At 51.2% G+C, this 22,997-nt stretch overlaps 1 protein-coding gene across 2 annotated transcripts in view; it reads left to right on the forward strand.

Moving 5' to 3' along the window:
- The window catches only part of Fgd5 (FYVE, RhoGEF and PH domain containing 5), a 97,498-nt gene that overhangs the window by 26,886 nt on the left and 47,615 nt on the right, over window positions 1–22,997 (forward strand). For both annotated transcript variants that reach the window (XM_006236926.5, NM_001108637.2), the window contains exon 3: window positions 18,727–18,856. In XM_006236926.5, the coding sequence (XP_006236988.1) occupies window positions 18,727–18,856 (130 nt within the window). The remainder of the gene's footprint in view (window positions 1–18,726; window positions 18,857–22,997) is intronic.

A 22,997-nucleotide genomic window follows, 5' to 3' on the forward strand; every position in this document is an offset into this window, starting at 1 on the left:
CAAGCCATGCTGGGCAGAATCCTGTCTCCTACAGCCAGGCACAGATGTCCCAGCCCAGAAAAAAGAAGACTGAAGATACAGTGTAGCCAGAGGGTCCATAATGTAGTCAGGAAGTAGTAGGGAGTCCCTGAGATCCTCCCTAACCCCAACTGTGAGGAACACAGTAGGCCCAACAGCCTCCCAAGCACCCAGCCCTGCTTCACCTCTGCCTGTAGCCAGTGTTAGTTGTAAGCAACACTGTGAGCTCACAGGCAGTCCTGTCCTGTGACAGCATGGCGGGTGAACCCTAACTTCATTGATGCACTGAAGAAAGATTCAGGCAGGAAGGAGTTGGAGGCTTGATTTGAAGAGGATTTGTGCCTGCACCAAGGAGGCCTGGCTTTGTAGTACCTCCCTTCCTGCTCAGTACCAGACAGGGAAGTGCAGACCTCAAGGATAACCTGTGGGCATCCAGGGGAGTTCACTGAGCCTCAGTAGGAAGTAACCTTGTGACTGTGGAACTTGAGGCTCACCATGAAGATTGAATGGAACCGTCATGGGGCTGGGTAGGTGTCTGGGGACCTAGTATTGCTTTCTGTTAGTGGTTGTGGCCTGAGCCCTGAGCTGTCATCTCTGGGTCCTGGGAGGCTGGTTGCCATGAGGACAGGTCCTTCTTTGGAGCATCCTGTGACAATCTGATTATCAGGCCAAGACATGGAGGAGTGGGTGTAGCCCAAGGCCATGGTCTCAATGGCTAGGTTTCCCAAGTACTGTTGAGATAGTCCAGCCCATTTGGTCCAGAAAACATTTTAAATGCTTCATAATAGGTCATGCGTGGGCTGGCAAGATTGCCCAGTGGGTAAAGGCACTTGTGTGTAAGCCTGATGCCCCAAGTTTAATCCCAGATCCCACAAGGTAGAAAATAGGACTTCTAAGAGTTGTCCTTTAACTTTCATATGTCCATATGCATACCCTGAAGTTCACACCACACACACGTGCACATGCACACACTGTATATCATACATATATGTGTGTGTGTGTGTGTGTGTGTGTATCCATCCTTCCCCCTTTCTTCTTTTTAAAGATTTTTTCTATATTTTATATGTATGAGTGCTCTGTCTTCAGACACCAGAAGAGAGAATCAAATCCCATTACAGATGGTTGTGAGTCACCATGTGGTTGCTGGGAATTGAACTCAGGACCTCTGGAAGAGCAGTCAGTGCTCTTAACCACTGAGTCCTATTCTCCTTTTTACTTAGACACTGACGGAGGCATATAGGATGCTGTCTCTGGAGCCGACTCTGTCACTGGAGAGCTCATTTCTCATTAGGCCACATAGCTCTGTCCCATTCCTTTTAGCGACTGCATGATGCTACTTAACCACCCATGGATATCTCTACCCATTCCCAGGCTTACACTGCCCTAAACACCTCCATTAAAGTTTTCCAGCATATTTGCACACATTCAAAAGTATGTTTGGACTGGGGCTGGTGGTTACTAGGGGCAGCTGAGGTGGGATTCACAAGTCCTGCCTGATCACAGAGTGAGTTCAAGGCCAGTCTTAGCTACACAGTGGGACAGTGCCTCGGAACCTTAAGGAAAACAAACAAATGAGTTGCCCTAAAGGGGCTGAGGAGGCTTTGCCTAGCATTTTTGAAGCACTGGGTTCCACCTAACACAGAAAATGTACCTGGAGCTGAACATGAAAAGCAAACAAACCTACCATGCGGGCACAGTCAGACTGTGTTGTAGGGTGTGAGCATACATGGGGCATTTGACACGGACATAGTTGTGGCACACATCCAGGGGCTTCGCTTGATGCTTGTCTCCCTGTAGAATGAACTCACTACGATGCCTACCCTTGCTTGTCAACTTGACCCATCTGGGAAGAGGGAGCCACAGTTGAAAAATCGCCTCCTACAGATTGGCCTATGGCATGTCTGTGGGACATCTGACTGATTGCTAATTGAAGGACAAGGGCCCAGCCACTATGCTGTATGAGAAAGTACACTGAGGAGAAGGAGCAGAAAGCAAGCCAGCAAGCAGCTGTCCTTTACGGTCCTGCTTCAGTTCCTGCCTCCAGGCTCCTGTCTTGGCTTCCCTCAGTCATGAACTGTAAACTAAGCCCTTTCCTCCCGAAGTTGCTTTTGGTCTGGGCGTTTCAGCATAGCAACAGAATGGAGAGATGGGTGGGAGTGGGTTCTGCATATGGATCAACAGTAGATAATGGTACATGGCAGTGACATACCACATGTTTCTTCTAGTAATGGACCCCACTTATGCTGGTGGCTGAAAAGTTTCCTCTCTGGTTGTATAATGACTGTCCTAACATGACGCATCACTCCTGTGTCTGAGGCGATGCTGATGTGAACAGTGCTTACTGCTGTCCAGACCAAGGTGCTTGGGGGTGGTCTATGGCTACCTCCTGGTTAGTATGTTTTCTGTTCTATACCACTGTGATGGTTTGGATATGTTTGGCCCATGGAAAGTGGCACTATCATGAGGTGTGGCCTTGTTGGAGGAAGTGCATCACTGTGGGGGTGGGCTTTGAAGATCCGCCCAGTGTGTGAGGTTCAGTCTTCTCCTGACTACCTTTGTATCAAGATGTAGGACTCTTGTCTCCTCCAGCACCATGCTTGCCTGGAAGCTGCCACGCTCCTGCCTTAATGAAAATGGACTGAACCTCTGACCCCTGTAAGTCAGTCCCAATTAAATGTTATCCCTTCTAAGAGTTTCCTTGGTCATGGTGTCTGCTTTCAGCAATGAAAACCCTAACTAAGGCAATTATCTACTGTTAGAGTGTGATTCTTCTACTTAAAGAAACAAGTTCGCTGTGTGACAGTGCCATGACAGCCAGCACAGCCTCAGGCACACACTAAGCATGACACTGCTCAGAACTCATGCCCGTATTTTGGTGACCCTTTGCCAAGCTCAGCTCAGCACCCAGGATCTCTCACAGTCTCTTCCTTGTGTCTTCCTAGTGATTCAGTGCTTGTCCTAAATTCGGCCCGTCTCCACAAGTGAGATGGCGGGTTGAGGGTGACCCATGTTGTCATGGTACCTCTCAGAAGGACCAATGGCCAGAGCTCACCTGAGCCAACTCAGGTGGGACCTCCTGTGATGGGAACTTTGCTACACTGAGATCATTCATAAACAGGAAAACAGGGTGGTCAGTGGTGGTGTATGCCTTTCATCCCAGCACTGGGGAGGCAGAGGCTGGGGCGGAGGATGGTCTCTGTGTGTTCAAAACCAGCCTGGTCTACAAAGCAAGTTCTAGATTAAACAGAGCTACATAGTAAGACCCTGTATGCCCATCCCCCCCAAGAAAAAGAAACAAAAGAAAAAGACAATGACAATCAGAGGGTTGCCACTTCCATGTGTGTGACAGATGGCCATTCTCCATTCCTGGGCTGCCTCTGGTCCCACAGGGTTGGTGTACGCTTAAGGATGCCAGGACTGCTGGGTTAAACCCTGCCCTGCCGTAGCTTGTGTGGAATCATGGGAGACTGATGTACAGAGGTGGGCCGTGTGAATAATTCATTATTTAGAGACACAGAAAGGATAGAGGAAAGAGATAAGCAGGGTTAATTAAAAGCTTTCTTAAAGATAAGATTTCAGAAAGATAGTAGAAGAAAAATCACACCAAAGGACGTGGCTAGAACTGTCCTTCCCACTTAACTAGAAAGGGCACGAGTTGGGGAGGAGATCTGGGAGCAATAATCTGGGAGCAATCGCTGTCCTGGGCTCCCATTTCCCACTTATCCCACCTGGGTGTTAGAGCTCCCCTGCCTGGTCCTCCAGGGTGCCAGGTTCCAGGCCGTGCTTTCTGCAGTCCTCCTTGGAAGAGCACCAGGGCTCCTAAAAGCCAAATGTCTGGTTCAGGCCTCTGCTCGGCAGGGTGCTCAGCTGAGAGAGCAAGCGTGGCGTGTGCTTTTGTTTAGTGCTGTCTCTCTAGGGCTGCAGCTTTGTGGGACATGAGGAACTGTAGCTATAAGCCCAAGGGTAACTAGCCATGTTGTCCTCAAAGCAACTCACAGCATTCCCAGCTAGGCCCCCCACCCCTGTGGGAAGGTCTCAAGCCTCAGGATGGCATCCCCAGCCTTAACCACCTGCTCCATGGCAGAAGCCAACAGCTCAGGACTGGAATGGCTGTCCTGGGGCACAGAAGTGTGTGAGCATGGCCCTTTCCCACCACAGCAACAGGGGCAAGCTTGAAGGCAGGGACTTTGACCTAAGCTGGGCTGCACTACCTCTCAAGCCTGTGAGGACACACACTCTTTTCTGTTGCTTCAGAACCACCTAGAAGGCTTTCCTCAGTTCTCTATTCTTCAGCCTCTCTACACCCCCCCCCAGTTGCACACCTTGAGCATCTACGTCAATGTCTCCCTAGACCACACTTTGTACCAAGAGTATGGCTCCCTTTCTGTGTGTCCTACACTCCCCAGAATGCACAGTGGGCCCCTCTCCAACATGCAGTCTGTCCTTTTTTATATCGTTTTCTGAGCGCCACCATTCTCCCTGGTTTGTGGCAGTAGTATATTCCTGGGCTAGCATTCCCTGGTAGACCATAAACTCCTCAGACAGAGATCTGTCCACTTTCCTTTAGACCCTCAGGTGTCTTGCCTGATACATGCTTTATCGGAGGCAAAGATGAGGCAGGGGGTAGGTGGACAGGACAGAGCATGTCAGAGCCTGGTCCCTCTATCTGCAAGGCCCGGGCTGATTGCTCCAACAATGCCCTCGCTCTGCTTCCTCCCCACTGCGGATACAGAAAACGGGGGCACTGTGTATGCATGTTTGAAGTATTTGTTATATTTATCAAATGAAGCTTCATGTTCCTAATTTAAAAATCCCGAGGATTGAGTATTTGGTACTTCTTCAGGAATGAGGGTCTAAATTGGTGCCCTTCCTTCTTGGGTCTCACAGCTCACTTGATTGATTTTTGTTGTTCCAGTCTATGGCTCTGGGTGAAGGGAAAGATCTTCATGCCAAACCTCTCCCAGAACATGGCCACATCAGAAGCCCCACAAATAGCGAGTTGAGCTTCAGTATACACAGCAGCATGGTGCTGGGTTTTCACAGCTTGGAGAGCATCCCCCGTGCACATTCATGGGGGTTTCCCTGGCAGACCTGCCCTGCTGAGCTCTGCTCCTACTGCACTGTGCCCTCTGCTTGTGAGCACTCCTGGGGGTGGTGCGGAGTTACCCACTGCAGACCGTCCTCTGCCTCGGGCTCTGCAGCAGGCCTGGCCTGCAGAACACCATCCACCAGGCATGCAGCCCTGTTGGCTGGGAAGCCAGGCTTGGTCCTGCTGTCCCCCAAAGTAGCAGTCTGACAAACAAAGGGAACAGGAACCCAGAAGTAGGTCTATCCCTACCTACACATGTGCAGAGGATGTCCTCACCTTCCCATCTTTGCAGCAATCCCTTTAGACATGCTGAGAAACTGAGGCCCAGAAGAGAGCTGTAAGTTACCCAGCCTACACAGTTCAGGGGGTGGGATTCAAACCCAGCCTCCTGCTCTGTTCAGGTATAGCACTCTCAATACCTTAACAAAAAAATTTATTATATACTTTACATCCCGATAGCAGCTTCCCCTCTGCCCTCTTCTCCCAGCTCCTCCCTCTTCTCTCCCCTCTCCTCTTCCCCCTCCTCCAGTCCTCCCTTTTTCCTCATAAAACGGGGGTCCTTCCATGGATATTAATTCACCTTGGCGTATCAAGTTGCAGTAGGACTAGGCACATCTTCTCCTTTTGCTCTAGACAAGGAAGTCCAGTTAGGGGAAAGGGATCCAAAGGCAGGCGGCAGAGTCAGAGACGGCCCTATTCCTGCTGTTAGGAGTCCCACGTGAAGACCCAGCTGCACAACCGTTACGCGTGCAGAGGTTGCAGGTCCGGCCCCTGTGTGCTGCTTGGCAGTTCATCTCAGTGAGCCCCTACGGGCCCAGGTTAATTGATTCTGTAGGGGGTTTTGTTTTGGTTTGTTTTTTTTTTTTTTTTTTTTTTTTTGTGATATCCTTGACCTCTCTGGCTCCCTCAATCCTCCCCCTCCCACCTATTCCACAGGATTCCCCAAACTCTACTCAATGCTTGACTGTGGGTCTCTGCGTCTGTTTTCATCAGTTGCCTGGTGACCTTAATCCTTAATAAGCCTTTGAACATTTATCAAAAGTACTAACTAGTGGCCTCACTATGAATATTGATTCCCTGGGTCTGGCGTGTGGCTCCGAAGTATGCATTTATAACAGGCCTCCCCAGTAATCCTGACACACCTAAGAGAAGTCCCACGATGCTTCTCTAATGACAAGGACATGGCACTCGACCCACCCTGATCAGGCCCACTCAAGAAAATCTGGGATCCAGTTGGGGGTAGGAGAAAATCCACCTGGGTACTTGCGTGACATTTCTGTATTTATGTCAGTTCCCCATGGGGACAACTAGACCCTATAGGAAGGTGTGGTCTGTAGTCCCACAAGCTGGATTTATGGCTTGTCTATAATTTACAGGCTGTGTGATTTGGGGCTGGCAGCTTTCTGTCTCTGTGCATGAGCGATCCCATCTGTGAGGGGAAGACTCTCAGGGAGCCAGGTTGGCAGTGTGTGTGAGGTGCTAGCACAGTGCAGTGCTTGAGTGACATGGAGACCCGGAGTCTCCTGAGGAGGCTGTGCTGGCCTCTGTCTCTTGGGAGTTCTTAACTGAGAACTGTTGTCTGGCCAGTTGCCATAGCCTGTGACCCACATCTCATAACCTTCTTAGCTGAAGCAAGGACGTCCTCCTCGGGTGTGAAGTGGCAGCAGGACAAATGTCCCCAGTAGAGATTTCAGTCTGGGTGCTTCCTGAGGCCTGAAAGATACAAAGAATGCAGTCCTTGCTTCTCCCAGGAAGGCCTGGAGCTTCCAGGGTTGGTTTTACTCCTTTCCTGTTCCTCCGAGAGACTGCTCAGAGTCCTCCTGCTACTCCACCCATCCCTTGTCCCTTCTACTGGGAGACTCTGAAGGCCGAAGGACCCTGTAGTTGTGTCCTGTGGAGGGGCTGGATGGCAGGCAAGGTTTGGTCCAGCTGCACTCTGCTGGCTTTGCCTTCCCTTCTGCTCCAGGAGGTCAATTGGAATGGAAGTAGGCCTGGGGGCTGAATGCAACAGGCAGTGCTGGGTCCTGGGCTCAGCTGGCTGGATGTCTCACCTCCACACCTCCAGCCGTACGTCAGTACTGCAGGGCTCTCGCATTCCACACATAGGGCTGTTGTGTCATTATGGTTTTATTCAGCAGTTCCGCTTCCATCCCGAAAGGTTTTAGAAGTTTCTTCATACTGGGAAGTCTAGGAAGAGATGAGCAGACTGGTAGGAAGCTATGAGGTTCTTCCAACTGCAGTTGGGGTTTATCAGGACAGCTAGCATTGGGGGCACCCGAAGACAGGTTTTTTCCAGAAGTGTCCTCAATCTTTGGTCCCTTGGCATCACTCAGGGCAGAGTGCAGAGCTGTGCCAGCCCAGACGATAGTTGGAAAACTACCTTAAGATGGTTCCTGTTCAGATCCCAGATTTCTAGGCAAGGTCACCCAGAGCCTGGGCTGTGTAGTGATCCTGGGGCTGAGGGTCTCCGAGGTAAAAGAGGAAATGTAGGATCTTGAGGAGTGGCAGCCCACTGGGCGGAGGGGGATATGGGTTGAGGTAGGTCTTGGGAAGTGGCATTCAGAAGGCAAAAGAGAGGTTCAGGATGGGGCTGGGCTTGGGGTGGAAACTCAGGACCACCATCCTGTTGTTTTACGTTCGAGTACCTTTCTGTCAGGGAGGCTTTCCCAACCCATGCGCTGGGCTTGTTCAGACAGTTTTCTCTTGAGTCAAGCTAGGACTGAACTGGTTTCCTTAGTTGGATCTGGGTGCATGGGGCAATCTTCACAGTGAGGAGACTGTTTCCCGTGGGATTTGGGGTCTTCCAAGTCTGGTGGAAAGATGGCCCTAGGCGGCGAGGCTCAGGGAGGCATGGCCCTGGGGTTCTGTTTTCAGCTCATTGATCTTTCTTTCATCACAAGCCAGAATGCTCTCTATGGGATGGGTGGTTTTCCCAGCCTCGTATTGTCATGGTCTGTCCTGGGTGTGTGGGGCAAGGACCCTGCCAGCTGGCATGGTTGCTGAATTCTCAGAACCCATATTTCAAAGTAATTATTGACCAAAAAAAGCAGACTTAGCCACACAGCTCATAACTACTTCCATATGCCCAGCCTTGGAGGCCCCAGGAATGCCCCCAAGACTCCTCTGGAATATAGGAAAAATGGCCCAATATACCCTCAGCTGTCCAGGATTCTCCAAAGCTCAGGCAGGGAATAGGAGTTCCCCAATACAGGGGGAAGCTTCTGGCCAGAGATCTGGGTCCTGGTCTAATTTATTCAGGCCTCTCTGGCTCTTCTGTTAGGATTGATGGTGCCTGACATATATTCCAGCCAGGAGAATCAACAGAAATGAAAATGTTTGAAAGTAGCAAAGTACTGTGCAATTCTTAGACTGTTCAGCCCGTATTTAGGGCCTAAGACAAGTCAAAGGGGACCAGAATTAGTGAACTGCCTCAGGTCCATATCATGCCATTGGTGATAGGGCAAGAAGCTTCTGTCCAACCCAGAGTCATAAGGAACAGTGAAACCAAGCAGGTGTGCGGTGGCCAGGACTAGAGCCTAGACGTTCTCAGTGGCCCTATTTTAACAGGGTACTCAGGAGGTCTCAGGCTCTGCAGGGGAGGTGAGGCTGGTGGTGGCCTTAGGAATTCTAGTTATCTCTACACAGCAGCGCACAGACATGAGCTTCCTACCAGCTTTCTGTACACTTCTCATTAGCTCCCGGGAAGGCAGGCAGGGCAAGGACTCCAGACTCTGTTTGGAGAAGAGGAAGTAGAGAAACAGCAGGGACATGTAGTTGTCCACGGTCACTGGGTGAGTTACTGCAGAGAACCTCCCAGCCCACACAGACCGTGAACTCCAGTGAGGTTATTAGCCAATCCCTGGAGGATGACAGCCTGGTGACCCGTGTCTATGAGCTTGCACTTAACTCTTAAAATCCAGAATTCTAGTAAACTAACTCCTCACAGTGACATAGTAAGCAAGGCAGGCACATGTTGCCATCACCAAGGTGAGGAAGCTTGTCTCACATGTCTAGAACAGGGCTGTCCACAACAGGTTTCGGACACCCATTTTAAAGTGGTTGCTGTCCCCTGTCAGAGCTCACGGGCTGTTAGGCAGTATTGGTCTGGATCCCTGGATAGGCCTGGGATGAGGAGTGGCCATCTGGAGCCCCAGCCAGCCATTGTATGCTGGGCTCTGTCAGGCAGCTGGGTGTGGCCCCCGGGGGCTGCCAGGCCAGTCCCATGGGAGGAAGTGTCAGTGTTTACAGGAAATGCAGGACAAGGCCTGGGAGACTGAGGAAGGGTAAGCAGCCACCCTGAGTTCTGGAGGTGCTGGAGCCCAGGGTGGGGTGCCCTTCTTCCACCCCAAGGACGAAGCTTTTTGTTATTCTGGAAGGACAAAGCCCACTTCACAAGCAGCCCAACCTCTTCCATGCCTCTCGCTTCTGAAAGGACAGTACCCAAGTTCCTCAAAGGACACTCATCTTTCTCCCCAACAGTGGACCCTCCTGTGCCCCTGGTCCTGGGCCTTGCCTTCCTTTTCTGTTTAGAGGGCAGCAAGGCAGGGTCAGCTCTGAGTAGCCCAAGCACCTGAGGGGCGAGGTTGGCTTCATGTCTCAGAGGTTGAGGTGGGTGTGAATGTGGAAACTTACTTGAAAAACAAAACAAAGCAAAAACAATCCACAAACCTTAGAAAGCCTAAAACAGATCTGGTGGCCGTTGAACAGAGGCTTTGCGAGAGCCTGAGAGTAAACACCACAATACCTTAGCTACTTGGATGTACCCAGTGCTGTGTTGCAAGAGAAATGATGCTGGGGTCGGAGTGTGCTTGCCTGGCATGCAGGAAACCCTGGGTTGGACCCCTGATAATACACAGATTAGGCATGGTAACAAATTCCTGCAATCCTCTGCTGGAGAGGTAGAGGCAGAAGGATCAGAAATTTAAAGCCATCCTCAGCTACATGGAGAGTTTAAGGCTAGCCTGGGCTACAAGATATCCTCTCTAAAAAATGAGAGAAAAAAAAAAAAAACAAGCATCATGTCTGGGGCCAGACTTGAATTAAGATACAACAGTTTGCTTCCCACACTCCCAGACCCCGGCCAGCCTCCAACCTCTTCCCTCTGTGCCTGCTCTCCAGCTTTCCAGGGTCAGAGTGCTAGAACATGATGGCGTTGACATGGAAACAGAGGTCGCCTTTTAGGGGGTCTAAGTCTCATTAATAAAATAGTCTAGGAGTATGAAAAGGAAGCCTGTGGACAAGTTTGTTAGTTAGGAGAGAAACAGTCCAAGTAATGTGGAAATCCCAGCAGCCGCCAAGGAGAGAGATGGAGAACTCATGTCTTCCGAGGTAGTCGTGGGGTAGATGGAGACAGTATAGTAAGAAAAGAAAAACACGCCCATGAGTAGAAGCAGGCTGAGGAAGGAGCACCCAAAACATAGGCTCTACGGTCTTTTAATAGCCCCCACTTCCCCTCCAATTTATATTCTGTGGACTTAGTTTTGCATATGCTCTGTTACTTCGATGACAGAAGAGTAAGGAAGGGCATCCAGTCTTCCTCTGCAAACTGCTTCATCCACATTTAATCTTAGTTTGTTTTGGGGGGATTGGGGGTGGTTTCTGTTATTGTTCTTATTCTCCTGTCACAACCCACATTGGGTCTAGAATATGGCAGGATCAGTGTCCAGGCCAAAGCCTCCCTTGGCTACAAAGGCAGAGGCCTGAGCTGTGCACAGAGTTCCCACCCCACCTCCACACTCACCCGCATCTCCTGCTACAATCTAGACTGCGTGCCCTCCCTCTGGACCTTCAGGTTGCCTTTCCCAGGACTGCCCTTCTCTGTTGACTAAGCTATGCTTCTACTGGACATGGTACACTCCCCTCCCCGAGTCAGTCCTAGACCGAGTTGTTGGAGAAGTGGATGGAGGTGTGCTTCCCTAGGCTGTGGCTTCACCTTGCTGTCTGCTCTCCAGGAGGCCACGAGCGCCACACAGGGTCCCTGACTGTGGTGCAGGAGTGTCCAAGGGCACAGGGCAGCAGCTGTGTGTGGTTCATGAGATACCCTGTGAGCCGATGCCTACTGAGCATCTGATGAGTGCAGGAGACTGTGGGCTTTGAGCATGAGGCACTAACAAGAGTCCAGAGCCCTGTGGGAAGGAAGGCTGAGAGAACCCAAGATGCTTTTGGGGGGGTGGGAGAGGTGCTGTGGAACTCAGGCTTGCTGAGAAGAGCAGAGCGTGGTAGATGGGGGATCTGGGTTGGTAGATTTCAATTTTTTTCCGTACCGTGGATAGAGGAAAGGGTAGATAAGTAAGACCGTATGCTGACCTGCAATGCTAGCCCTGTGAGCTGGGCAGCCCTTAAGTTTCATCAGGATAATCTGGTTAAGGAGGGCTTCCTGGAGGAGTTGGTAAGCTGTTCCTGGTAGGTGGGAGGAGTTTCATCAGCAAACAGTTCCCAGGGTTTGGTCCATTCTCAGGGGCAGAACAATAAGCCTTAGAACAAGAGCTTGTGCCCTGCTGGAGTCACCTGACCTCCTGGGCCAAGTCACAGCATATTCAAGCTGTGCCTTCAGGAAGTGCTCTGGCTGACTCTCAACATATTCAGTCTGTGTGATGGAGTTATGTCTCTGCTTCGCTGTCATGCTCCAGCCATGTGACTCTTGTGTTCTTGTGTGTCAGGCCCATGCCCAGGTTCCTGCCCTCTTTGTACCAATTGCTGTGTACCCTGGCACCTCCCAGGTTGTCATACTTTGCAGGATGGGCAACCTGCCCAAGGCACCTGTTCTTGTCCAAGACAGAAGAGACAATAATGGGCCATGTGAAGAGGTCAGGCTGTATGTCTGCTGCTCCAGCTTATGTCTGAGAGGCTGATAGCAGGATGAGTGCAGACACAGGGCTGCACGGGGTTGTCATGGAACAGCCAGGGCAAGTGGTTGCCCTGAAGAGAGCCTTGGTTTCCCCAGCTGAGAGTGGCATCCAGATGCCAGAGTGGAGGATTCTACTAAGAGGAGGGCCCTGAGGAGGCTGAGCTCTGCAAGGGGAGGGCCCTGAAGGGAGAGAAGTACTCCTGAGGACGTCTCTGAGCCATGTCCTCCCATGAGATCCCCTTACCTCTCATAACTCTTTTCTTCTGAAACACTTTTAAACAACTCTGGCTCTATGGCTGTATTGAAAAGATGTGCAGATCAAATACCCATGATAAATCACTAAGGGATTATTTTTAAAATTTCATATATATACATATATACACTTACATATACCATTTATTAAAGATGAGAACATGTGTACATGCTGAGATGCTGTACTTGTTTATTTTTATTTAAAGATTTCATCTTGGCTGCCTGGCACAGGTTACCTGGCACCTGGGAGAGCTCAGAATACAGTTTCTTCCTCTCCCAGGCTGCAGCTGGGACCCGCTGTGCTGTGGAGGAGGGACTGGCTTTCTGGCCTCCACAGTGACCTGGCAGCCACCCTTCTCCTGGCTCCTAGAGGCTGCAGATGGACTGCGCAGTGTCCCGTAGCCATCACAGGCCACGATATCCTCTCCAGCTGCCAGAGCGAGAGGAATTGCTCACACCCTTCCTGCTTCTTTGTGGTTTGGCTATTCTAGAATGATAGACCAGTGTGTCTGTATTTCCTCCTGCTCTGGGCCAGGTTAGTGCAGAAAGCCAAAGAGGACAGCAGGACCTTCCAGTTTCCAGTCAGAGCACCCATGGGACCTAGGGAGGCAAATCCATTCCAGATGTTCCCTACCTCTGTGTCTGAAGTCAGAGGAGGTTAGGTTCGGTAGAAAAGTAACAATTTAGCCATGGAGGTGTAGTGGGCTATAGTGCTCTTAGCAGAACAGCAGCACGCGATCTGAGCCCAGCAGAAGTGATGGGAGATGCTAGGATAATACCCAGCTCACAGACACCTCCCAGAGTGTGCCTAGCTCTGTACTGTATGTGCAGGCAGACAGCAGGGCTCTGCCTGAGGGGTTGGAGGAATCAGGTCAGGTAACTGAAAGAGAACAGTCTGCTGGGTACCTGCTCTGGGAAACAGAGACATCACACACCCCTGATTCCTCCCTTAATGGCACTGATGACAGTCACAGGAACATATACAAGTGTGATAGAAAAATATGACAGAACACAGTATGAAGAATGGCTTAGTATCTTACAGTTGAGGGAACCAAGGCCCAGAGAGGGTAAGGAGCCCACAGGATGTCACCTATCAAGCTGGTGGCAGAAGAAGGGCTAGCAGCCAGTCTGTCAGTGCTAAGAGCTCTGTCTGTCTCATGGTTCAGCCTGGCCTTCTGGTCACACTGAAGCAGAACAAAATTACCAGATATTTTCCTGAGCCATCCGTGTCTGTATATCCCTGCTGTCAGTACTCACATGAACTCTGGGTTGGGAGTATTATTACTACCCCACTTTACAGACTAGAACACTGAGGCAGGGAGGCAGACTAAGTATCTTCCCTAATTATTGGTCTAAGTGGCAAAATCAGCTCTGATCTGAGGCAAACAGGTTCTATAGCATTCACCTCCAGACTAGACATCCAGTGGCCCTGGGACCAGCATCAGAGTCTGCTCACAAGGTTCTCACCTCTGCAGGATGGGCCTTGGCAGGTATTGCTCAGGTGCTGAGAGCACTGTGCATGTGCTCATCTCTGTGGATAAATTTCTGTTTCCCACTGAGCCGGCCCACTTCTCTAGGCCAGGCCCAGGTACCAACAGAGTAGCCTGAAAGGAGCAGCAATGGAACCCCCATCTGTTGCCCACACCAATGCCCTGAGCTGAATGTGTTCATCAGCTTTCATCACTGTAACAAAATGCCTGAGTGAATCTATACATAGAAAAAGGTTGTTTTAGCTCACAGCGTTGGAGCTTTCAGTCCCATGTCAGTTGTCCCCTTTGAGTTGGACCTGTGGTGGAAACATCACGACGGGAGCATAAGGCAGAGCCAAGCTGCATTCACAGTCGGAGATGGAGGGAAAGGGGAAGGGGAGGGGAGGAGGACAGTGCCAGGGTCCCACTGTCCCCTTCAAGGGAACATTAGTGTAACTTCTTCCCACCAGGCCTCACCTCTTAAAGGTCCCACACCTCCTAGGAGCACCAGCCTAAGAACCCTAGGGTCTCTGGGGACATTCACTTGATGGGAGAAGAGGTTGCCCAGGCTGGATCCCAAGGCATCACTGGATCAGTAGGCTCACAGCTCTGCCCTGTGGATTGTTCTAGAATGTCACTTCTTTATATCGGTCTGCCATTTTATGAGTTCTGCATGTCTTTAAAAAGTTTTATGTCACTAGACTTCAAGCCTTGTGTATTATCTAAAAATAAACCTTAATGGCCACAGTAATGATCACCGCCCCTCTTTGGCCAGAAGAGACTACGGGATTTGTGTCGGGTGAGAGAAGGCTGAGCGAGTCCAACGATTGAAAATTCTTGGAAATTCCCTTTAAAATGAAAGACCAATTACGTCAAGTCTTTGCCAGGATGGGGAGGAACCTGGACACTTACACAGAGCTGGAAGGGATGTAAAACCATGAGAAGATGGTCTGGAGACCCTAAAATCTCACAACACAGAGTCATCGTGAGCCTGGTTGTCCCACACGTATGTATAGCTTAGAGGAAACACGAGTAGATGCTTAAGAACTGCTTCTCCAGTATTCCCAGAAGCCTTTAGTAACAGAACAACCCAGACACATTCCAGATGATGGTCTGTCTGCTCGATGGAATATTATCTAACCATGCAAATAAGTGAAGGGTTGACACCCACTACAGGATCGGTGAGCCCTCAGCACACCTTACAGAGAAAGAGAGAGAGAGAGAGAGAGAGAGAGAGAGAGAGAGAGAGAGAGAGAGAGAGAGGCCAGATGCAGACGTCCTCATTTGGTGGCTCCTGTTGACATGAGCTTTAGAACAGGGAATGTAGGCTAGAGGTCGTCAGGACCTCTTGCACACAGTTAAAGGGCATGGAGGTGATAACGGTTTCATCTCATTAGACATGGTGGCAGGTAAGTAGCCCTCTGAGCACACTAAAAAGCACTGAGTCGTGCTTGGTGTAGGGAAAATTCATGGTCCGTGAGTCACATCTCAGAAAAGCTGTCCTCAGTGGGAAACAATCCCTCCCACCCCCAGGGCTGTTTTGGCGGAGACGTCACAGGTTACAGAGCAAGATGTCTTGGTTTTACTTACCAAGAAATGGAAATCCAGTTCTCTAAAAAGCCTCTCCTTGGAGCCTTTTCTGGGAAACGTTACAAGGCTATCTACCCCTTGGCTGACCCCAGGCATGGAGGGGCGTTCTTCCCAGGAGGAATGGAGCAGAGTTCTTGCAGATGGGAGACTGCAGCAGGCAGGCCAGGCTTTGGGATGCCTGCAGGCTGGCCTCAGCCCAGGGTCTTTGACTCTGCATGTTCTGTCCATTCTCCACCTCCATTATACAGATGTTGAAACTGAGGCCCGGTGTGCCAGCCATAGTTACTCATGCCCTGGCTTGATGGCAGGCCCATCCTTAAGTCTCTTCCCACATGTTCAGGTTTTCTCTGTGCTTTGTCCCATTCAGAGATGGAGATGACAGGTCTCAGTGGCTGTTTGAGGGGGTAGGACCTGAGATAAATGAGTTCCTAGTAGAAGAGGGCACCTGGACAGGCCCTAGAGGAATTGTCTGCCTTCTGAGAAAATTGCTGTGGGCTGGGGAGGCACAGACTCAGAAGTGAAGGCCAAGTGTTTGGAAATCCCAGCTTTGAGCTTTGTCCCCCACCCTCCGTTCTGTCCTTTCCTCGGATCTCCCAGCTGTTGCACTGGTCCCCGTCATCCCATTTGCTAGCTTGCCACCATCTCAAGTTTTCCAGCTTGCAGAGTGTTCCACCTCAGCCCTCTCCCCTCCCTGACAGGCTGGCCAGAAGAGGTGCACATTCTGGCCTCAGTCACACATGTCCAGCTCCAGCTGGGGTGGACTGTGGGCTCCAGCTTGCTAGCAGTTCCCAAGAGGGAGTGCTTTCTGATAAGTTATGAGGCCCTTTAGACTGTGTTGTTAGAGATGGAAGCTAACAGTCAGAGTTGGACAGGAGGAGGCCCAATCACAGAGGAGACACGGCTTTTTACAACTCTGGGCTGCCGGAAAGGCTCGGGCTTGTTCATTGGGTCGATTAAGGTAACAGGCTCCGGGCAGCTTGTCATGCTCTCTTTAAACTCGAAATGGACACAGAGGGAGGACACAGCTTAAAGGAAGTTAAAGGTGGTTCTTCCTTTAGGAAGGAAGGACCCCCTTCATACTAGAAAGTGGCCATCTCCACCCTCATGCTCTCACGGGACCCTTACGGGGCCCACCGATCCCAGCTGGACAGACTGGAAACAAGTTGAATGTATTGGTCAGCTTTGCCCTGCTGTGACAAGACACCAGACAGAAATGCCTCAAGGAGAAACTATTGGCCGTGGCTCCTGGCTTCAGATTTGCTTCAGCCTGTCATGGAGGGGAAGAACAGCTCATGATATCCATGAAGCAGAGACAGAGAACTCCCTAGGCTGGCCTCATCTTCCCTCTTTGTCCCCCTAAGCCTTCAGCCTCTGTGCTGATTCTGGTCACATTTGCAGTGGTTCTAGTCCTTCACTGATCCTCTATGAAAGGCTTCAGACACAAGCAACAGTGTGCAGTGCACGTCTCCTTGGCACTTCCAAACCTGATGCAGCAGAAGGTCTCATGGAGAGCCCCCCTTCCTGATGTGTGGGTTCTAGACCTCTTGGTCACCAAACTTAACTTGATCACCTGACCTTCATACTGTTTTTCCCAGCATGGAGTTATAGAGATGAGGCCATTTTTATTGCTTCCGAGCCACCTGGAGAAGGCCACCAGAGAGCAGATGAGGTGCCAGTCAATATGAGGATGGGCAGCAGTGATTTCTTTATTCCGATGGGCTAGGTTGATCAATGCATCCGTCTGCTGCCATCAGGCTGTGGGGGGCAGCATCCTAACATCTAGTGAATGCTCTCACCACCCTGCTGAGGGCCTTTGTGTGGTTTCTTCATCAGTCCTCAGACCAGCCTGGACCCCTGCATCAGGGTGTGTATGGAGTCCAGAACTCGGCAAGGGCGCTCTCTCTCTCTCTCTCTCTCTCTCTCTCTCTCTCTCTCTCTCTCTCTCTCTCTCTTTCACACACACACACACACACACACACACACACACACACACACACACACACATGCACACGGCCTCACTGTGTATCCCTAGCTGGCCTGGAACTTTCTATGTGAACCCAGATGGTCTTCAACTCAAAGATCCACCTGCCTCTGCCTCTGCCTCTTGAGTGCTATAATTAAAGCACCCACCTTGGCCCCTGAGTCTTCCCCCTTTTCTCTCTACCTTAGCTTTTTTGCAACATCAGCTCTTTCGCTTGACATGAAACTTGTCCACTTGGCCAGGCTAACGGCCAGGGAGCTCCAGGGTTACCTATCTGAACCACCACCCCATCTTTCCAGTGCTGGGACTATAGGTGCATACCAGTCTCCTCTGCTTTTACCTGGGTGCCAGGGATCTGAGCTCAGGTCTGCATGCTTGCATGACAGACACTTTACCCACTGCCCCAGCCTCCCTTCCCCAGATTTGCCTAATGTCTTAATCAGCATGATCATGGAGGACAGGCTAAGCTGTGGGATTCAGTCTTGACAATATCCCAGTTTTCACAGAGTTTCTGACAAGAGTCATGTGACCAGAGTGAATTTCAAGGTCTCACCAGTGCATGGAGAATACAGGTGGACCATGAGGATAGAATCAGATGTCAGACATTGAGGCGGGAGGTGGTCTATCCCACGGATGCTGTGATGGAGCCCCAGTGGACTCAGGGAACTTGTTGAGACATGGATGTTGGGGGAGCTTGATGCCTGGAAAGCGGGCTGGGAGCTTTTCCCTCTTCCCTGGTATGTTCTACAGAAGGCCTGGCCTTGCCCTGTGTGCCTTGATGAGGGTCCAGAAGCTTAGGTGACCACTTCTGCCCTCACTGTTGATAACCAGTGGTCCTGTATAGATATAATAGACTTCTGCAGGGCCATCCATGGCTACCTCTAAGAGGGAGTGCCCCAGACTCCTGGTCACCTGCGTGTAGGATAGAGACAAATGGTTACACATTTGCCCAGGTGGCTCTGGAAGACAGGACCTGGGCTCAGCTACATTCTCGTGCATCTTTCTTACACTACAGACAACCACATTGCCACAACAGACAGGAGGGCAGATGCAGAGAGACTCCAGCATACAACAGACCTGGTCTGGGGTCTTCTTTCCTGTGCCTTAGCAGGAAGCTTGTGGCAAGAGACACTGTCTGCTCTCATAGTTCAAAAGAAGAAACCCACATCTAACATTTTGAAATGAAGGAAAGACAGGTCTGGCCTTTTGGGAGGAAGCCTCTGTTGACCTTAGGCTAAATTGGTTTGGTCTTCCCTCGGTGTCTTAGCCTGCCTGGACCTGACAAGGACTTGGGGTTGTCTTAGACAACTTGTATGAAGGGACCAGGACCACCGAGAGCCTGACTTGTCTGATATACTGAACGGGAATTGCTGTAGCCAGGGCGCGGCAAGGAGCAGGCACTGGGTCACCCTCCAGTTCATCGGGGGCTCGTGAAATGAGCCGGACAAGCAACTCTAACCCTCTCTCCTGTTCTGCCTAGCGCCTACACTGAGCCCTACAAGGTCTGTCCCATCTCAACAACCCCCAAAGAAGACCTCACATCAGACGAAGAACAGGGAAGCTCAGAGGAGGAGGACAATGCTTCAAGAGACCCCAGCCTCTCACACAAGGTAGGACACCCCCAGGTGAGGGTCTAGGGAAGGATTTGGAGGCAGAGATGAGGAGGTGGAGAGAATGGGAAAGATCACACCCCTTGCTACAGCTACTCCTCCATCACTGGGCAGTGGCTGAGGCTCTCAGAAGTGTGGTTGGAGACACTTCCTGCTGGAAGACGTTTGGGGCTTTCCAAAGTCTTCGTGGGTAAGATGGAGTGGAGCTGCATGCTTAGGGGCAAGATGGATCCAGATTCTAGTGTGTTTAGACCTCAGTCATCTGTGAGGTGGGAATTGGGAGAATGGAGAGACTGTTGTCGACTGAAAACTGAGTGCAGGACGCTTGCTGGTTTTGTCCCCCTGAGCAGCAGGTTTATGGCAGGAAAAGAAAGTGGAAAGCTGTTTAGAAGGGACATAGAGTGACCCTTGTCCTAGTGGAGACCCGAGCTGTTCATGGTGTGGCTTATCTATCAGCGGTGCCACCTTCCGTGAGGTGCTGGCAGTGGCCGACCACTCCTCAGTCTTCCCGTGCCCCCCAGGAGCCAGGTGGCTTCTGCCTTGGCCATCTGCAGGAGCCATGGCCATTGTCTAACCACCTTCCCCAGGAGCCCTTCCCGAATCTGCTCCCCTTTCTCCTCATGTCCCCTCCAAATGCAATTGAGCCTCTTCAGTGCCAGAGAAAGTGGTGACTGTGGAAGCCGGGCTGGGACCTGGCTCTCACTGAGCTGCTCAGAAGTGAACTCGTTCGTTTTGTAGCTAGACTTTGACTTCTTTCAAAAATCCAATTGGGTCTCTGAACACTATTTCCCCAAAGTGATCAGCCAAACTGTGCAGGAGTCCCAAGAAGGAGGCTATCCATGGTGTTTCACTTCTATGTCCTGCCTGTCCTGTCCTGCCCTGCCTCCTCCTGCCCCTGTCCTGCCCTGCCTCTTCCTGCTTCTCTCATCCTCACTCCTGCCCATACCCTGTCTCCTCCTGCCCCTGCCCTGCCTCCTCCTGTCCCTGCCCTGCCTCCTCCTACCCCTGTCCTGTCTCCTCCTGCCCCTGCCCTGTCTCCTCCTGCCCATACCCTGTCTCCTCCTGCCCCTGCCCTGCCTCCTCCTGCCCCTGCCCTGCTGGTTTTGCTTGGTCCATCTGGCTTTACCCTCTATCACCCTGGCTCTCAACAGCCCTAGTTGATGAGGGACAGCCCTTCTGTCCTTTCTGGTTCTCCTCCTGTCTCTGCCCTGCCTCTCCCTCTTCCTTTCGCTGCTGAGCCACAGTGCAGCCCCAGAGATTCATAACTGGCATTGCCAACTCCCTCTCCCCTTTATAATTGAAGACACAGGTTGAGTGATCAAACCACTGGCCCAGAGTCACCCTGCTGCTGGTAGTTGAAGGGTTCGGGGTCCAAACAGATCTGGCTGGTTTGTATGGTTTTTCCCTCCATACTTTCTTCCCCTTAAAAGAACCCTGACGGGGTTGGGGATTTAGCTCAGTGGTAGAGCGCTTGCCTAGGAAGCGCAAGGCCCTGGGTTTGGTCCCCAGCTCCGAAAAAAAGAACCAAAAAAAAAAAAACAAAAAACAAAAAAACAAACAACAACAACAAAAAAACCCTGACTACTTGCTGGAAGAAAGGAGAACCTCACATTGCTGGTACCTACTAGAGAGGCTTTCGGCTTTCCTGGGAATCTCTGGTGTTATGGGATCTGGAAACAGAGGTAGACCAAAAGCGGTGATTTGGAACGAGTGGCTGCCACTCAGGCCCCATGCTGCTCCTCCTCCAGATGTGTCACCCTGGCTCAGCTTCCCCATCTCTAAAATGAGAGGTGCTGGTCACAGGAGGGTCTAACAAACTAGATGTGAGACTGTGGCTAGAGCCCACAACAGGCAGGGACACAGAGGAGCAGTGAAGTCCTAAGGCCCTGGGCATTTATGTACATTCAGAGGCCAGAAGCAGGGTAGCACGGGACCAAGTGTTGGTTCAAACCCAGCCCCTTGCCAGCAAAGTAACAGACAACTTCTTGACTGCTACCTCCTTCAGTTTCCTGTCTGTGAGTTTGAGCTGATAATCATGGCTGCTGCTCCAGGGTGGCTGCACAGGCAGGGCCAAGAGACTTAGAGCGATGCCTGTCATGCAGTTAGAGCACACAGAGATCAGAGTTCAGGAGAGTGACACTGGATCAGGACAGTTAAGACATTGATGGTTGCCAAGGTCAAGTGACCCCTGGCTGGTCTGGCTGGGGTCACACCAGATAGACCCAATGGCCAGCCAAGGCCAGGCCAAGTCAGGCAAGGAGCATCCTGTTATTCTGAGAGCCGAAGGGTTGGGCTCTTGCAGAAGACCTCTTCCCTCTTCAGAGCCTTCTCATCTGAGCATCCCCAGCCTTTTGCTCCTGTGAGGTTTGTAAGATATACCAGAGTTGAAATCATCTTTAAAGAAGGTTTTCCTGGACTGGGGAAAGGGGCCAGTGGATAATTTCCTTGTCACACTGTTCAGTCCCTGGTTCCTGTGTAAGCTCCAGCTGCCATGGCATGCGTCTATAAACCCAGCCCCTCCTGGCACAGAGGCAGGGACAGGCTAATCCTTGAAGCTCACTAGTCTCACAGCCCAGTCAAATCAGTGAGCTCCAGGTTCAGTGAAAGATTCTGTGTCAAAAACCAAGGTCAGGGAATGTACTCAGGGTTTGACCTCTGGCCTCCACACACAAGTACTCGAATGCACACACCCATATGAGCACATGTGTACACAGGAAGGGCAAACAATTGAGCAAGCAAATTACATTTCCCTTGTACAGCGCATTGTGCACAACGTCACTCCAGACAGGAGCTTGTGCCCTGAGGTCCTAAACCAACCCCTTCCTCCACTCTCACAGAACTCATTCTTCTAGAACTCCCACCCCCATTTCTTCCATGTAGATCACTGATTTTTTTTTCATAGTACCTCGGAGGTCTTCCCACATTCATACGCAGAGCTCTGAATCACACATTTTCCTTACTGCATAGTATTCCACTATTCAGATGTGCTGGCCACCTCACTGTGGAGAACATTTACAGTCTCTGATGTGTTTGCTGTTCACCTGACAGCATTATGGTGACTTTCCCTCTCACCTCCTCATACCCAAGAACAGACTTTCCAGGATTGGGGCGTGACTCAGTCGGAGAGGATACTTTTCTCCTCTGCTTGAGGTCCTAGGTTCCATCCTCAGCACCTCAAACAAAAACCTTCCCTCCAGGGAAGCTCCTAGGAGCTGAGACTGTGCTTGGTCTCCAAGTGTGCGGCTACATTGTTCCCAGAGGCTGTGCAGTCCACTCTGGCCTGGCTTCACGTTCCCAAAGGCCCAAGGTCTTGTGAGTGGTGACAGGCAGGGAAGCCTTCAAGTGGGGCATCTTCCCACTCTTCACAGTGCTGGTGGTGTGGAAGTCCCGGGAGGGCTCCCTTGTTCCCTGTCCTGTGCCCCCCCGAGGTCAGAGAACCTTCTAGATCCACAGGCAGACACCTCCCTTCCAGGCCTGTGCAGCCTTATGTAGGAGGCAAGACAGGAGCAGGCTTCCCGGCCCTGACCACCTCTGAAGAGAGGTGAGCATTTAGTAGGAGCTCCTGGGGAGACCCAGAAGGGAGATTTGGGGGTACAGTGGTGAGCTCCACCCTTCCCAGATGTTTGGGGGCAGGAACAGGACAGGAAGCCAAGTCCAGATGGTCCACCCCCCTGTCTGGTCTCACCCTCCTTTACTCAGACACACAAAGGGTGTAGGTTGAAGGAAAGGAGGAGAGAGGAAGAAAGGAAAAGCTAGGAAGACTTAAAAATAGCTCTGCTGTAAAAGACCAGCCACAGACCAGTTCTCCCAGCCTGCCCAACAATGAGTGTGCTTTGCAGGCTAACAGGGACTTTTCAGGCAAAATACCAGCTCCCAGGAGACCAATGCCCAGCCAGGAGCCAGCACCTCCTCATGTCTCCTCCCTTTGCCTCCTACCCACAGGCTGCACCTAGCCACACTTCCCTAAGTGCCAAGCCCTTCCCAGCTGAAAGGTCTCCCAAGGCTGGTCTCACAGGCGCCCTTCACCCACACCACAGCTCCTGCCAGGTTGACCTTGGCTCCAGTCCTTCCACTCATGATACCACCTTTACCCCTTCCCCAAGTTCATGGCCAGCTGAACCCCGGTGGTTCCCATAAGTCC

The sequence above is a fragment of the Rattus norvegicus genome, chromosome 4 (assembly GCF_036323735.1).
Source record: "Rattus norvegicus strain BN/NHsdMcwi chromosome 4, GRCr8, whole genome shotgun sequence".
NCBI classification, from domain to species: Eukaryota; Metazoa; Chordata; class Mammalia; order Rodentia; family Muridae; genus Rattus; species Rattus norvegicus.